Genomic DNA, 17,863 nt, shown 5'->3' on the forward strand with positions numbered 1-17,863 from the left:
GTGCATGTCACCGTGGGAACGCTTCTGTCGGAATCCACAGAATCTGTTACCATAGAAACTGTGTTCTATAATAGCTACAGTCACTGAGTTAGTATTTATGCAGTCTGGGAATTGTATCACACCCTTACTTTCTGTAAAGGGCACCTCAATATTCATTTAGGCCACAAATGATAAAAAAAAACAAAAATGTTTAACATTTATGTTGAGGCAAGACATGCTCTTCAGCAAGATATGTCAGAAGTGACAGGATTTCAGCAACATCTGCAAAAATGCTGCATTTTCTCTGCACCCAAAAACTCCCATCATCTGCACCTCAGAGGAAAGTGGCACTGCAGTGTGTGTGTGTGTGTGTGTGTGTGTGTGTGTGGACGAAAAGGTCAAGAAAGATAACAACTGAGATTCAAAAAAAGGAGATATAGCCTAGCTAATTATGTATGTTTGTATGGCCAGGAGGATGAGAGTCCACACGTAGGTGTTCATAGCTACAGAAAACAGTCTCAGCTTTAGTCTGGGTTTAAAACATCTGTATCACAAGGTGTCCGAAAAAAAAAAAAAAAGAACTAACTCTATGAAAGTGTTGCATAGATTAAGAAATAAAGAGACATATCAAATCAAGCAGGTTATGAGCTACCCAATAACAGACTGGGAATCAAGTCCAGAAAATAAATAAATAAATAACTAAATAAATAGAGAAGGACCCGAGAAGTGAAAACACGCGCAGAGCAGAGCAGAGGCGCATCTGCACCACAGGAGGAAGCCCATCGTGTGAAGTCCGCGGCAGCATTAGATAGGCTGTGATGATGAGACTGAGGAAGTGTGTCGCCCCCTCCGCATAGGCTGCGTCCGTTTGCTCGCTCTTCTGCTCGGAAATCACTCGGAGCTGCGCTGCCCACCGGCCGCCCCCGCAGCCCCAGATAGCTCCAGCCCAGATAGCGGGAGAAATGTGGGGAAACGGGGAAGCCTTTTAACGCCCAGCACACGGCGGCACGGGAGGACTGGTGGTCGAGGCGCACACGTCGAGCGGATTTGGGCGGAAAAGTCGGCGCGCCGATGGAATTCATTTAGCAGCAGCGCAGCCGCGGTAAGAGCCGCACCGCCACACCGTCCACCCGCACAACTGCGGGGCGGAAAAAAAGTGACCCTGCGATGCGGATCCTGCATCATTTACCGTGTTTCACTTCATAGTGCTTCATTTAGTGCGCACACTGAGTTGTTGTAGAGATTGCGTTAAATGTAGCCTAACTGTGAACATAGTAGTGCGTCTAGAGCAAGCGTTTAGAATGACATACAGTTACACTGGATTAAATAAATTATGGTGTAATTTCTTATTGTTTACATCATAGTTCCTTGATTCCATATGACTTGAAAACACTTTAAGAGTAATGTCTGCAAGGCAGCCGATGCTCTGTGGCATGGGTTAAAGCTATAAGCAAATTCTTGGTGTTTCTTCTGATCGCAGTCAGGTGTGTAAGCGATAAGCTCATCCCCCAGGCTGGCTGAAGGCACAGCTAATTCTGGAAGTTAGAGAAAAGGCAGTCAGGTTTGTAGGGCTGTTTTTAGAGCTAATCTCTCTTTCTCCTGAAGCGCAGGACTGCTGCTGCTGGCTTTCAGGTGTCCTATATTTAGAGCGCGTATTTCTTGCTGTTCATGTGCATCCGGATTGCAGTTTACACTGTGCATGAATAAACAGTGCGGATGAGGAGACAGGTCACTGCTGGTGTGCTTCTGAAAGCTGTGGAACAGGATTGCTGCACTTTAGATAATCAGTGTAATGTTGCCAGTGATGGAATGTAGCTAAGTTTACACAAGATCTCTAATCAAAACACAAAAACAAACAGGTTTTGTACAAAAGAGCACAAAATTATGTAAAGCCGTACATTTTACCTGACAATGGAAAAAAAAATCTTTATCTGGTATAGTCTAGTGTCTGTTTGCTTTGTATAAATATATCTTCGATCAGGCGACTTTGTCGTCATTTTGTTTGGCTTACGTCAGAGAGACCAGCTGACGTAGGCAATTGGTACGACAACAGATTTGACAGTTTATGGCTATATATAGAATCGGAGCCCTATTTTTCTGGTTATTATAAATATTTTGAGCAATATAAACTGTTTAATGCGTCGTTTATAACAAGCAGCTGCATGTCCTTTCCTTTTTCAGGACCGTGGATAGCGACGCACATGTATAGGCATAGAAAACAGCAGATGCAACCCTGATGCATTCAAGCTAATAATAATAATAATAATAATAATGATGATTTTTCATTCCAAATTACGCCCAAGCACTCACTTGATTAATGCTAAAATAAAACAAAAGCAAAAACAAAAAATGGCCTACAGAATACTTTGACATTATATATAATTACAGACCCCTCTGAAAGTATTGGAATGGCAAGGCCAATTAATTTGTTTTTGCTATCCACTGAAGACATTTGGGTTTGAGATCAAAAGATGAATATGAGACGATAGATCAGAATTTCAACTTTCATTTCCTGATATTTACATGTAGATGTGTTAAACAACTTAGAACATGGCACTTTTTGTTGGAACCCACCCATTTTTCAAGTGATCAAAAATGTTGGAACATGTGACTGACAGGGGTTCTTGTTACCTAGGTGTGCCCTGTTAGATTGACTGTTTAAACAATTAATAGCGCTGAATGTCTACTCTTAGTTTGAACCCTGGGTTTTGCCTGTGAAGACTATATTTGTTGCTAAAAAAGACAAACCAACGTTAAGACCAGAAAGCTGTCTATAGGAGAAAAGCAAGCCATATGGAAGCTGAGAAAAGAGAAAAAATTATCAGAGACATTGCACAAGCACTGGGCATACCCAATAAAACAATTAGGAATGTCCTGAAAAAGAAAGAAACCACTGGTGTACAAACAACCAGACATTGAACAGGTTGGCCAAAAAAAAAAAACACAAAAAAAACAAAAACAGCTGTTGACAGCAACATGGTGAGATCTGTGAAGAAAACCCCAAAAAACATCAGCAGTAAGAATCTGAAGGCCAGATTGGAATTTGCAAAGAAATACAGAGATGAGCCACAAATTCTGGAACCAAGATTAACCTCTACCAAAGTGATGGAAAGGCCAAAGTGTGGAGAAAGAAAGGATCTGCTCATGATCCAAAAGATACAAGCTCATCAGTCAAGCATGGTGGAGGTAGTGTCATGGCTTGGGCTTGCATGGCTGCTTCTGGAACGGGCTCACTAATCTTTATTAATGATGTAACTCATGATGTTAGCAGCAGAATGAATTCAGAAGGCTACAGAAACATTCTGTCTGTCAATTTACAGAGAAATGCATCCAATCTACTTGGGAGGAACTTCATCATCATGCAGCAAGACAATGACCCAAAACACACTGATAACACAACGAAGGACTTCACCAGGGGGAAAAAGTGGAAGGTTTTAGACTGGCCAAGTCAATCACCAGACCTTAACCCAATTGAGCAGCACTTCACCTCCTGAAGAGGAGACTGAAAGGAGCTGCAGTACAAGCACGGAAAAGCATCACAAAATAAAAATGCAACAGTTTGGTGATGTCAGTAGGTTGCCGGCTTGATGCAGTTGTTGTATATGCAACCAAATGTTAAATGTTATTTATTTTAATTTACTTTAAGACTTTCTATTCATATACTTTTGCTCCCTTAAAAATTGCATGGTCTGCCAAGTTGTTTAACACATCTAGATGTAAATATCAGGAAATGAAATCTGAAATTCTGATCTATCATTTCATATTCATCTTTTGATCTCAAACCCAGATGTCTTCAGAGTATAGCAAAAACAAAAGAATTGGCCTTGCCATTCCAGTACTTTCAAACGGGACGGTAAACACACACACACACACACACACACACACACACACACATACATATATATATATATATATATATATATATATATATATATATATATATATATACTCTCAGATTAAATGAAGAAATTTTAAAATAATTCAACACTTTTCCCATTTATTCTTTTAATTATTTATTAGTTGATTGACTGATTGATAGATTGACCAACCCAAAAAGATGCTGCATTCAAAGTGGCCCTGTCTCTGTGCAATGGTTGTAGCAGAGATCACACCTTGAAAATTTACTGGACTGTTTCAACTGGCTGGGTTTGTTTGACCTAAAAATCCATTTATAGGCACAACAGTATTAGACAGTATTATGGTTTAGGGCATGGTTTCCTGGTGTGGGTCACTGAAAATTCTTCAAAGATGCTGTTTTTCATTTTTAGATTTTACGCTGTGTTCAAGTTAGTAGTAATGTGGTATATAAGTTATCTGGCCCATCTAGGTGGTGTGACATGAAATGATGTTACATTGTGAATATGTATTGCAGGAATCTTACAATTACCCCTATCAGCTGACATAAACAACAGGTGAATAATTTTATTGCTAAATAAATACTAAACTATAGTATTTCCAAATTCTTTACTATGAAATCATAAAACAGGAGGAAAACAAACAAACAAAAAATGCCCCAGTAAAACTATAACTAAGGTGAGATTAAAAAAAATCAAATAACCATACTTGACTTCAAAGGGTTCTCTACACAATAAAAAATAGGATCATTTACAGATATAAATATAGGATCATACACACTTATAAAGCTCATATAATTTCAGGATGCAACTGGTTACATTCCATCAAACAAATCCTTTAAGACATGCTTTGAGGAATGAGGTAACAGGTGTGTATAGCCATGAGTAAGATTTCAATATAGCCTTATAATTCTTTTTTTGTTGGAGACAGCATAAAGAGAGAGCCTCCCATACTTAACCTCAATGCATGAGAATGCTGCACTGTTCAGCACAATGATCACCATCAGCACCTGTGCTCCCTCCTAAAGCAGCACTATGACTGATGAAAGGCTTCATCAGATATGACTGGGTCAGAATGCCAGGAGGCACCAGATCAGGTTGGATACACCTACACCAGTCCCATTAGCACTTCATGTCCTTGGCCTGCTGAACAATAGTACAGTAGAAGCAGTTGTAGCAGTGGGAGTGCATGGAAGAGCTCTAGAAACGGACATTGCTCTTAGGGCTGGACCATGGTGCCTTTGAAGAACAATGCATATGCATGGAGCAGCAAGATTTAATGAGCTGAATAACGGGCAGGAGATGGCCTCTGTACTCCGTGTTAATTTCTAACAATGCATCCACCCACACAAACACACCATCCCCACCCCAACCCCCAGCCGTATCTGCAGCAAAGAGAATCATCATTGGTCTGAGAGTCACATGCACTCAGTGGAAAGCATTGCAGAGTGGATTGGGTGTTATAAGTGTGAGGGTGAACACGTAAGAATCAATTCCATTCTCTGTTGTTGGGAGACCCAAGAGAATTGGAGAGGACTCTGGAGCCTTTCCAGGATGTTCAGCTTGTCATTTACATCTCCCAGTGCAATATAGAGGATTTCAATTAAAATAAGAAATCCCTCTGCAGGAGATCTGCACTCCAACTGGTGTGAAATGCCTAGCTCTGTCTGCTTTTGATTGATGTCAAACATCTCACTGCCTCCCACTGAAATTTGTACACACACACACACAAACACACAGGTCAGACAGGGACAGAGGGAGTTTGAAGAACTGACTGCAAAACAGAAAGAGAGTGAAACATTGAGAAGTGGAGACAGTGTGAGATGACAGTACAGAGTGTCTCCTGACGGCAGTTTGATTCATTTTGTTCGAACAAGCCCACACAGGCAAGCATAAGAAAAATAAGATGGATACTTCCACCTTTATCCAATATAACTGTGATACAGTGTGTGAGTTTTAGCAAAGTGGAGGATCAGAAGGTCTACTGGACAGAGTTATTGCTGCTGAGAGCATGGCTTTCTGATTGCAACCTCTCTGTCATCATTTAAACAAGCGCAGAGAGAGAAACCACTCAGCTCCATAGTAAATAAAAGACAACAGCAGGTATAAATAGAATAGCAGAGATTGCTAGATGAAATTGAATTTGTTCAATGTAGAAGGTTCTCCACGAGAGCCCTTGATTCACAGTCCTGATTTGAGTTCTTTCTTGAGATGACTCACGCTAGTGTCTGCAACCAGAGAAAGACTCTCTAATCTCAGTTTCTCAGAAGGAAGAGACTCTGTTTTTTCAGTTCAGTTTTTGCATCTAAAATACACAATTGTTTCTCCTGCTCTTTGCCGTTCTCTCTCAATCTCTCTCTCACTCATTTTCTTGCTCGCAGCAGCATATCAGTTTGTGCAAAAGGTGCTCATTTGCTCATTAAGCATGCTAGGGATGAGACTGGTGTGGAATCACAAGGAATGGACAACAAGTGCAGCACAGGGTGCAGAGCACAGGTCTTACTCTGCATCTGCTGAATTAGTATGAGCGTGTGAGAAAACAAGCTGTCGATATAGTTATAGTGCAGCCTCTAGCACACATGGGCACACACATGCTCAATCCTCTTTTATTTTTCTAACGATGGCTGCCGTGCTCAGGTAGCAGAGCAAAGGAAAACTCTAGATAAACAGTGTTGGACAATGAACATATAGTATCTGCAGTAAAAACATAGAATGATGAAATTTAACAACATGGCTAAAAATTAACTTGAAATATGCATACTGTATAACCCAAAAAAGCTATTTCTCTATGCAGTCTGCCTTCAGCACTGCAGTGGACAGGCGTCAGATCAATAGATCCCTTCATCCACTCCCTCTGCCAGTGCCAGGAGTAGAACTATATATCTGTACCAGCACACAGTGACAAGGCACAGTGAAATGACATACAGACCCACCAATTTTCCACTTCCTCTCTCCCATGCCTGTCATCTCTACCAAGCCACTATCCCATTAATTGATTTCTCTGTGACAGGAGGTTGTACTTTCTCCACATGTTGTCTGTATAAATCTACCAGGGGCTTACTTTGGTCACACTGAATTTTAAATCAGCCTGAATAAATCCAAGCCACTGGAACACTCTGTATCTCTCTCTCTCTCTCTCTCTCTCTCTCTCTCTCTCACTCACTCTTTCGCTCCCTCTCTCAGTCCCTGAGTCTCCCTGTCTGTTCACCCTCTTGTTCGCTCGCCCCCCTTACTTTTCACCCTGCAGTGCTGTTGTAGTAATGCCTTCCTAATTACCACATCAAACTTGTCTGTGTGCAATGAGCATCCCTCTCTGCTTTCTGTTACCCAAACGCAGATTGATGCGAGACTCTCAGAGCTGTGCACAATTTGTGAATGCTGCCTTTATTGCTTTGATCATCACAATCAGCGCTTTGACTCACCCCACAGCCACAGACAGCTGTTGGTTCATTGTCAGTTAATGCAGTGTATTAATGTAGCCACAGCAGAGGGGATATTGATAATGAGTGCCGAGTATATAACCACAATCACTGCAAATCTGTCTCCCAGCAGACTCTGCAGGTGGGAAACGACTGCTTTTGTCTGTGTTTAAATACCTATTTTACTATGCATTCATTTGAATTACAATTTTATCGAAAACCTTATATTGCATAAACTTTAAATTGTCCATTTTAAAATACTTGTATTCTATAAGAAAATGGCAAACTGTAGCTATTTTCTGTCAAAAGAAAAGATAGTAAAAATGTAACCTATTAAGGAAAAAGGCATATATGATACAAAGTCTACATCACTGTATCATATTCTCATTATCTATTCAAGTCATGTATAGAGCAAAGATTACTACATTTCCAGGACATAGAGCAATGTATATGACAGAGCAAATTATACTACAACCTGGTGATATTTAATATAATGTTTTTAAAATGTCATGTAAACCTTTTTTTTTTTTTTTGGGGGGGGGGGGGGGGGGGGGGGGGGGGTAAAAGGGTCATTAATAAATCTTGTAAGAAGATTTCAAGGAGTCATTTACAATGTCTATATACTATATGCAAGTAATAACTTTGCTCTAAATTACTGCCATTGCTGTTTTTTGTTGAAGTGGGGTTTCTTGTGAGGAGATGATTGACCATGAATTTATCGATTAGATCACAATATGTAACCAATGGCATGTATCATGCTATTTAATAATTCACAGTTTTTGAAAAGCCTAGAGCGAAGTGACATTGTTGCAAGCCTCTGACAGGAATAGGGGTCTTTTATTCTGCAGGGTTAATATTTAGGCCAGGTTTCATTTCTGTTAAAAAGAAATTCCCTCAATTTCAAGCTATTCATGTCGTTTTAAGGGAAGAGGGTGTCTAGATGATGGGGTCTGTGATTTTACCTCAGGTATTTTTACACTGCGTGAATTGCATGGTGTGGAGGCTTCACTGTGTTGGATCAATGAGAGCAGTGGTAATAATGGAAGACTATACTCTTCTTTATCACACTCTGCAGTGTGCAAAGCTGTTATTTCATAAAATAGTTTATAAGGACTAAAAACACATTATTCTCTTCTTCAGTGCGATGCCATGAGCAATTCAGAGAGCACAGTGCACACCAAAACATACGCAATAATACACACGTGTAATTGTCCTTATAAGACCTTGTGCGTTTCTTCATATTACAGGTTGTTCAGGATTACATTGAAGATGTGCTGGCTGTGTTAACGGGAAAGGAAGACAGGGTGGCAACATGGGTGATGGAGGAGCTCTTCGGACAGAGGGAAATGCCCTGCTGAAGGCTGTGTTCCAAGGCAAGCTTCGTCTTGCCCGTTTGCTACTGGAGGGCGGTGCATACATTAATGAAGGCAATGAGCGAGGGGAGACACCCATCATGGCTGCCTGCATGGCGGGATATGACGACCCGCAGACACGTCAGAAAATGGTGCGCTATCTTCTAGAGAAAGGCGCTGACCTGAATATTGCTGACAAATCAGGCCGGACTGCCTTGATGCATGCATGCTCTGAGCGGGCTGGCAAAGATGTTGTGTCACTACTCCTGGAGAATGGTGCAGACCCAAGTCTAAAAGACTACTCTGGGTCCTCAGCTCTAATGCATGCCATCAACAGAGGTGATCGAGACACTCTGCAGATACTTCTAGATGCCTGTAAGGCCAAAGGTAAAGAGGTGATCATTATAACCACAGATACCTCACCCTCAGGCACTAAGAAGACCAAGCAGTACCTGAACTCTCCACCTTCACCAGGTGTGGTGGACAAACTCTCACCAGCCTGCATGTCTCCATCAGAGGTGGAGATCCGAACCTCAAACTCACCTGCTGGAGAAGAGGAAGAAGGCATCTTCAGCTTTGCTCTTACTTCTGCCCTCCCGTTGCCCTCCAACAGGCCACCAGGTGAGAGGAGACCACCACCACGCAAGCTTCTCAAAAGACTGAACTCAGAGCCCTGGGGCTTAGTGGCACCAAGCGTACTGGCTGAGAGAGGTGAGATGTTGGAGGGCAGCCTTGCGGAAGAGGACAAGGTGGTGTCAGAGATGAATGGCATGTCAATCTCTGGTCCAGGCAGACCACTGCTCTCACGCAGGCACAGCATTGAAACACATGACCCCTGCTCTCCGAAGCTGATTGACCGCTCCTGTTCAGAAGATTGTGCAGCCCTCTGTGGTTCCTCTTGGGCTGACAAGGTGCAGCAGCATCAGTCACTATACCGCAGAAACACAGCGCCTGAGTCGCAAGAGAATGCCGGTCATAACCGTGCTCTGGTTCACCCCAAACTTACACGCATGGAGCACTATGAGTCAGATACACACCTGTGTCCTGAGTCCATTCCTGGATCTCCAGATTCTGGTCGTGTGTCCGTGGAGCGTCGCAAGTACAATGCCTCACCACTATCATTAGTTGCCAGTTCCTCACGGGAGTCTCTGGAGAGCATCCCGAACTCAGTTTCCCCCATCACTATGAGGAGGAGACCCCCAGGCTTGCTGGAGCGGAGAGGCTCTGGTACACTCCTGCTGGACCACATCTCACACACTCGACCTGGATTTCTTCCCCCACTCAACGTCAACCCCCAGCGGCCTATCCCGGACATCCGGACCAATGGCAAGCCCTCTTCACCCGTGCACTCTGGAAACAAGATCCTGCTGCCTGTAGCACCCACATCACCAAAGCGTGTTCTGGATTTCAAGATGAAGAAGAAGTTGATGAGGAGGCATTCCATGCAGACAGAACAGATGAAGCAGCTCTCCACCTTTCAGGAGCTAATAGCAGAGAAGGTCATGGAGGTCAATGGAGACTAAGTGTTATGGGAGAATATATCTCTCTCTGTCTCTCTCTTTCTCTCTCCATTACTCACTCACTCACACACTCACTTACTCACTTACACACACACAAACACACACACATGCACACACACACACACACACACACACACACACAGAGAAATACCCTTAGATAATGGAACACTGACTAGTCTAAAATGCATAAACCATATTCTTAAAGGCTAATGTTACTGATTTTAATGATAGTGAATAGCCGCCAGTTATGTCAACTGGTGGTTACTGACTTCCAATTATTTTTGGCCACGTTAGCACATTTGGCCAAGCTGTTCCTTAATCATTTCATTTATTTTTGATTTCTCATATTTACTGTCATTTTTGACAAACAGTTCTTGTCATTTAAAATGTTCACTTTTACACTTGAACTTGTTTCATGAAGTTTTGTAAAAAAAAAATGTCAGCAAGGTTAAAGTTTCTGGCAAAGTGATGCGCTGTCCTTTAAAAGCATATCAAAGGGGAATATAAAAATAATCAGCTTCTACTGGGTGCAAACCAAATGCCAGCATTCAGTTTTTTCTCCCTAAAATCATTAGGAATGCTGAAAATCTTCCATTTATTGCACACTAATCTCTATTATATAAGATGCCTTTTACTGATGACTAATCACTTTAATAAGGTTGGGTTTAGGCCATTTTAGTTTGGTTGTAGCATTAAGAACAAGAATCAAAACATTTTGATGTGTGAAAATGAAAACAAAAATGTACACCATTGAAATGGTGCGTGATGGGCACTATATGCATGATTGTATTTTTTTTGTTTGTTTGTTTTAAAGTGCAATTCTTAATTAAGAATCCCAAAGAAGTTGTTTAATACCCTTTCACACTCACATTTCTAAAATGCGGGAAGATACAGAAAAACTCAGTATGAAGAGCATGGATGTTGTGTCATGTGTGCACAAGAGGCAGAGCGCACATGTAGATATTGTACAGATTTCACAGGCAGTAAAATAATCATTAGTATTTTAAGTATTTCTGTGTGCAATATTTTGTGCTGCAAGATCTCTGGTTTCATATTATTGTGGTGAACATTGGATAATCAGTTACATCTGCAGCACGAAGAGTAATTTGCACTTCTGCAGAAAAATGTAGTGTGGAATCATGGACACAACAAACTATGTTAACCCTTACAAAAAGAGTATACACACATTTGAAATGAAATTATTTTCAGTGTAGTGTTTGTCAGTGTAGAGAGAGAAATATCTATATATATTACAAATAAACAAGAATTAGTTTAACAGAGCTTAAAAAGTGTTTAAAAGTCTTGCTTTTGTTTTGTTGATGCTCTATTTAAGTGATTTTATTTAGAAAATATTAATTTATTTATGTGGATTCAAATACATGTACTTTATGAAAACAAAAAAGTAGAGTAATATTTTTCTATACCTCTGTGATGGCCCATTTTTCATCTATTGTCCATCTTTTAAATCAAAACAATATTATTGCTATAGTTCTTTGGGTGGAAATCATCTCTACTTTCAGTGTGGCATTTTTTTCACAGGCAACATTTTAGGACATATAAGGAGAGAAAAAAAGTACAAGCATAAATGTTTATATTATTTAATTATGGGATTTTTTTAAAGCTAAACCATTTGAAACCACTTCTTTAAAATATATCAGGTGACACTTTATATTTTAATTAGCAAGTTATCTAGTTGCTACCTTATTATTCTTGTGTGATGTCTCATCGTCATTCCAGAATTTCTCTACGCTCCAGAGAGCAGTGAGTAGTTGCACTGAGTTTTCTCTGTTTCTGAATATCATTGTGGAAGTTCACAAAATTCTCTGTTGTACAAAACTCCCTGTGACCTTGTTGAAATTGTGCTCAGGTACGTCTGATCAGACCTAAAAAAAATAAATAAATTCAAAAAAAAAGTAAAAGGGTCTTCAGTTGTGTTAGGCTGTGTACACAGAGGACATTTTATGACGTGCTGCTAAGTCTCGTTGGTCAACAGGAAAATAACAACTGCATATCCGAGTGTTTTAATTCGCATTGTGTCAAAGGGATAGCAGTTACACTATCAACATCTACTTCAGTGGATTTAATATTTATTGTAATTTTGTATGTTTGGTGTGGTACACTGATAAAACTGTACTGAACTGAATCATTACTTGCTAAAAACGTAGATGACTCTTGTGTTAGCAGTAAGCCTTAGGGACAACAGGCAGTAGGCTAGTGTCCGTGTAACAGTCTGCACAACACCACGGTGGGAATTAGTCTCATATTCATGTGAGACATTTATGGTGCTTTGAATAAAGGCATGACTAAACCAAAAATCTGTGTCCAGTGAAGTTATTTACTTCCATATTATCTCAGAGATACAACTGTAATATGTTACAATGGCAGAGGGAGAGAGAATATGAACAGAAAGAGGAAAGGTGACTCAAGACAGTGTGCTAAGTGTGACCACAACTGGTCACGATGGTCACCACTGTTCCCGTCTCCCAAAGTCCATCTACCAGAGTTTGTGCTTTCTGGTAAAATATCCAAGAGTATCCCTTATCTCTAATGTGTAAAAAAAAAAAACAGTGTGCAAGACCACATTAAACACATTAGCCTCTTTATGACACATTATATGTAATATACTATATTGTAGATGCATAATGTCAATTTGGCATGTCTACAATTTATATTGCACAAACTGTCATACCAGAAGAGCTGAACAAACCTTACAGTTTTTCAATAAAGTGCTACAAAAATAATGTTATTTCAGTGCTTGACCTCACTAATACTCTTGTGGTTGAGTGCACAAATCTCCACAGCCACACTCCAAAATCTAATGGAAAGCCTTCTCAGAAGAGTGGAGGTTATTATAACAGCAAAGGGGGAATAAATCTGGAATGGGATGTCCAGTAAGCACATGAGTGTGATGGCCATGTGTACACAAACGTTTGGTCATATAGAGTATATTACAAATAAATCTGCAGATAAAGCTAGCTAATACACAGTAGCTTAGCTACATAGATAAACTAGCTTGCTAATGTCCAATCCACTTTAATAGGAACACCTATACACCTGCTCATTTATGCAGTTATCCGATCAACCAATCATGTGGCAGCAGCACAATGCATAAAATAATGCAGATACAGGCCAAGAGCTTCAGTTGTTCACATCAAACATCAGAATGGGGAAAAAGTTAAAAAAAAGTTAGTCACAGTGATCTCTGTGACTTTAACGGTGGCATGGCTGTTGGTGCTAGATGGACTGGTTTGAGTATTTCAGAAACTGCTGATATCCTGGGAAATTCACACACAACAGTCTCGAGTTCACACAGAATGGTGTGAAAAACATCCTGTGAGCAGCAGGTCTGCAAGCTGAACTACCTTGTTGATGAGAGAGATCAGAGGAGAATGACCAGACTGGTTTGAGCTGATAGGAAGTCTGTAGTAACTCAAATAATCACTCTTTACAACTGTGGTAAGCAGAAAAGCATCTCAGAATGCACAACACATCACGACAGCAGAAGATCACATCAGGTTCCACTCCTGTCAGCCAAGAACAAGAATCTGAGGCTATCATGGTCAAAGATTCCCCAAAGCTGGACAGTTGAAGACTGAAAGACCAGGTGATTTTTTTTCTAATCTTCAACTGAGCAGTTTGGGTGAGCCTCTGCCTATGATAGCCTCAGATTCCTGTTCTTGGCTGACAGGAGTGAAACTCAATGTGGTCTTCTGTTGTTGTAGCCCATCCACCTCAAGGTTCAATGTTTTGTGCATGCTGAGATGCTTTTCTGCTCACCACGGTTGGAAAGAGTGATTCTTTGGGTGACCAATCTGGCCATTTTCCTCTAACTTTTCTTATCAACAAGGTGGTTGCACCCACAGAACTGTCACTCGCTCAATGTTTTTTTTTTGTTTTCACACCATTCTGTGTAAACTCTAGAGACTGTTGTGTGTGAAAATCCCAGGAATAGTTTCTGAAGTAATCAAACCAGCCAATCTGGCACCAACACCCATGCCATGATCAAAGTCACAGGGATCACACTTTTTCTTCATTCCGATGTTTGATTTGAACATTAACTGAAGCTCTTGACCTGTATCTGCATGGTTTTTTTGTTTGTTTGTTTGTTTTTTGCATTGTACTGCTGCCACATGAATGTGCAGGTGTGCAGGTGGACGGTGAGTTTATACTGTCCCCTCTGAAAGTATTAGAATGGCAGTGTCAGTTCTTTTGTTTTTGCAATACACTGAAGACATTTGGGTTTGAGATCAAAGATAAATATGAGAAGATAGATCAGAATTTCAGCTTTCATCTCCTGATATTTACATCTAGATGTATTTAACAACTTAGAACATGGCACCTTTGATGGCAGACCACCCAACCTTTCAGTGAGCAAAAGTATTGGAACAGATAGTATTAAATTAAATTAAATTAAATTAAAAATTTCAGTCGTTTTTTTTGTTTTGGGGGGTTTCTCTCTTCAGTCTCCTCTTCAGGAGGTGAAATGCTGCTCAATTGGGTTAAGGTCTGGTGATTGACTTGGCCAGTCTAAAACCTTCCAGCTTTTTCCCCTAATGAAGTCCTTTGCTGTGTTGGCAGTGTGTTTTTGGTCACTGTCTTGCTGCATGATGAAGTTCCTCCCTATTAGATTGGACGCATTTCTCTGTAAATTGGCAGACAGAATGTTTCTGTAGCCTTCTGAATTCATTCTGCTGCTACCATCATGAGTTCCATCATCAACAAAGTGAGCCCGGTTCCAGAAGTAGCCATGCAAGCCCAAGCCATGACACTACCTCCACCGTGCTTGAGCAGGGAGCTTGAATGTTTTGGATCATGAGCAGTTAATTTCTTTCTCCACACTTTGGCCTTTCCATCACTTTGGTAGAGGTTAATCTTGGTTCCAGAACTTTTATGGCTCATCTCCGTATTTTTTGCGAAATTCCAATCTGGCCTTCAGATTCTTACTGCTGATAAGTGGTTTGCATCTTGTGGTATGGCTTCTATATTTCTGCTCTCGACATCTTCTTCAAAAGGTGGCTTGTGATACCTTCACCCCTGGAGGTTGTTGGTGAAGTCACTAACTGTTGTTTTTGGGTTTTTCTTTAGAGGTCTCACAATGTTCCTGTCATCACAATGTTCCTGCTGTTTTTTTTTTTTGGCTGACCTGTTCAGTGTCTGGTTGTTAGTACACCAGTGGTTTCTTTCTTTTTCAGCACATTCCAAATTGTTGTATTGGCTATTCTCAATGCTTGTGCAATGGCTCTGATTGATTTTCCCTCTTTTCTCAGCTTCAGAATGGCTTGCTCCTCTGGTCTTCATGTCGGTTTATCCGTTTTAACAACAAATACAGTCTTCACAGGCAAAACCCAGGGCTCAAACTTAGAGTAGACATTCAGCACTAATAATTGTTTAAACAATCAATCTAACAGGGCACACCTAGGTAACAAGAAACATCTATCAGTCACATGTTCCAATATTTTTTGATGACTTGAAAAATGGGTGGGTTCAAACAAAGGTGCCATGTTCTAAGTTGTTTAACACATCTAGATATAAATATCAGGAAATGAAAGTTGAAATTCAGAACTATTGTCTTATATTCATCTTTTGATCTCAAACCCAAATGTCTACAGCAAAAACAAAAGAATTGGAATTGCTGTTCCAATACTTTCAGAGGGAACTGTATGTAGACGTTTATTTTCTCATTGTAAGCATCTTTCATACAGATGCTTGAAAATCTTTAAATGTTTGATTTGTGTTGTGTTTTCAAGGTCTGAAATATGCCTAATTAATTAATTAATTACGTAATAAATGGCTGGAATGTTTTTCATATAAATAAATATCGTACATGCAAACATACAGCACAACTAGAAATAAACCGGCCATTGGATCCAAGATCACTTCCTTACTCTCAGATCACTAGACATCATCCTGTTACAGCAATTGTTATAATCAACGAAAAGCCATTTGAGGTAGGGTAACATACAGGTGTTCCCACCCATCTGTGGAGCCGTAGCAAGTCCAATAATCAATTAATTGCACATTACTCCTTCCTTTGTGTAACCCACCATAAGCTCCAGGAAGCAGTAAGTGTACCTGAGGACTTTTGCCCACTCCAGAATTGCTTCACATAAGTGTGCACTTCGGAGGTAAACAAAAGCATGAATGTTGTCTTAATAAGTACTTAATCTTGCTACTTAGGGGAGAATCAGTGTGCGAGTTGAGTGACTCTGGGAAAGGCCCTAGGGGTACATCCTAATATTCTAATTGATCCCTCCTTGTCTCTTCAATCTTAAATCCTTCAGATTAAAGCACACCATCTTTAAGGACCTATTAATTCTTAAAATCAACATGACATGGAAATTTGTAGATGGTTACCCTCCATCTTCCCGTGTCAAATGAGGTTACCCTCATGTTACACTCGCACCATGCGCCACTTGTGACCCTGTCCATCAAAGCTAGCAGTAGACTACTATCATCTCCCAACATTCATGGCTATTAGCTTGAGCACAAGGATGCTTTGACAAGCAGATTGGCCTAGGCTGCATGGCTGCTGCTGACACTTGCATCATGTCACTGGTCGTCTCACCAGTTGAAGCACTACGTCCAGATTAATGCTCCCCAAGCACCAAATGGAGACACTGATGACATTCTGGTGACAACATTTCCCCACTTACGGCACGTACAGGCTTGCACTGGAACGATCACGATCTGCAACCATCAATGCCTCTGTGAAAGAGATGTAGGGCAGCTCTCTGCTAATCTTGTTTATGTACTGTGCTAAGTGTGGTTTGCATGTTCACTGATGGACATGTGTAAATCAACCCTCTGAAGCCTGCTGTGTACCAGGGTTGCTCAAGGGTGGATCATGTCAGTGGATCAGAGCAATGCATAATTCCATCTCTCCATCGCCCCAAAACACAGATGCTTCTTGAAGTTTGTCTTCAAAGGACAGCAATTCTGATTAAAATTCATCATGAGGTGCTGTTTCTGCAAATGGTGTGTGGCCCATTATCTGGATCTAGTGCACTGCATTATTCCTAGAGTACTAGCCTTCCTGCAGTGACTGCTAGCCAGTATAAAGTCCCGATCTACACTAAAGTTGTATGTGGCAGCTAGGGCAGTGCATCACAGCACTGTGGACGGAATCTCAGTGGGGGGTTCATAAACTTCTCACAACCTCCCCAAGAGCCTAACATGGGATCTTCCCCTTATAAGCCCATATAGTACATCGAACTGAAATGTGTTTCTCTAAAGTCTCTAGGGACTGCCTTTTTGCCAGCAATCACTTTATTAAATAATGGGAGATGTGCATGCCTTTGGTGATAAGCTCACCTTGCATGCATTGGTGTCCAGATGACTATGGAGTGATATTGTGGTTGAACCTGGGATTTCAGCCCAAAGTCACATCGCCTACTTTTGTTAACCAATTGATTGACTTGGCAGAATTCCATGAGGGTGAACTTGGTATGAAAAATATTGCTATATCAAATATTACATCATATAGTCACTTTGTCACTATGTTGAAAGTCTTGGCATGCATGCACAAGAATGTATCCAGGTGATATTCAGCAACCCTGGTGGTTATCCAGGGCTACAACTAGCAATGTTCCACAACTTTCCCATGAATGGGAATGAGAACAGAGGCAATACCACAGATTTCACCCAGAACGTGGAGATATTTTTAAATCTATAAAAGGGGTAATAGGGATGATGATAAAAATAATGCTAACACTGCGGTAAAAATAGTAATGCATACATGT

At 40.7% G+C, this 17,863-nt stretch overlaps 1 protein-coding gene across 1 annotated transcript; it reads left to right on the forward strand.

Annotated features, from left to right (window-relative positions):
- Positions 1-730: 730 nt before the first annotated feature.
- On the forward strand, positions 731-12,439 carry LOC113542471 (ankyrin repeat domain-containing protein 34A). The gene is made up of 2 exons (XM_026940039.3): positions 731-1,081; positions 8,500-12,439. The coding sequence occupies exon 2, from the start codon at positions 8,565-8,567 to the stop codon at positions 10,125-10,127; it is 1,563 nt and encodes a 520-aa protein (XP_026795840.1). The 5' UTR covers positions 731-1,081; positions 8,500-8,564; the 3' UTR covers positions 10,128-12,439.
- The last annotated feature ends 5,424 nt before the right edge of the window (positions 12,440-17,863 follow it).

The sequence above is a fragment of the Pangasianodon hypophthalmus genome, chromosome 1 (genome assembly GCF_027358585.1).
Source record: "Pangasianodon hypophthalmus isolate fPanHyp1 chromosome 1, fPanHyp1.pri, whole genome shotgun sequence".
In the NCBI taxonomy this organism is placed as follows: Eukaryota; Metazoa; Chordata; class Actinopteri; order Siluriformes; family Pangasiidae; genus Pangasianodon; species Pangasianodon hypophthalmus.

Bases quoted from the DNA above. Each gene is read 5' to 3' on its own strand.
- LOC113542471 (XM_026940039.3), top strand. From the start codon at position 8,565: ATGGGTGATGGAGGAGCTCTTCGGACAGAGGGAAATGCCCTGCTGAAG.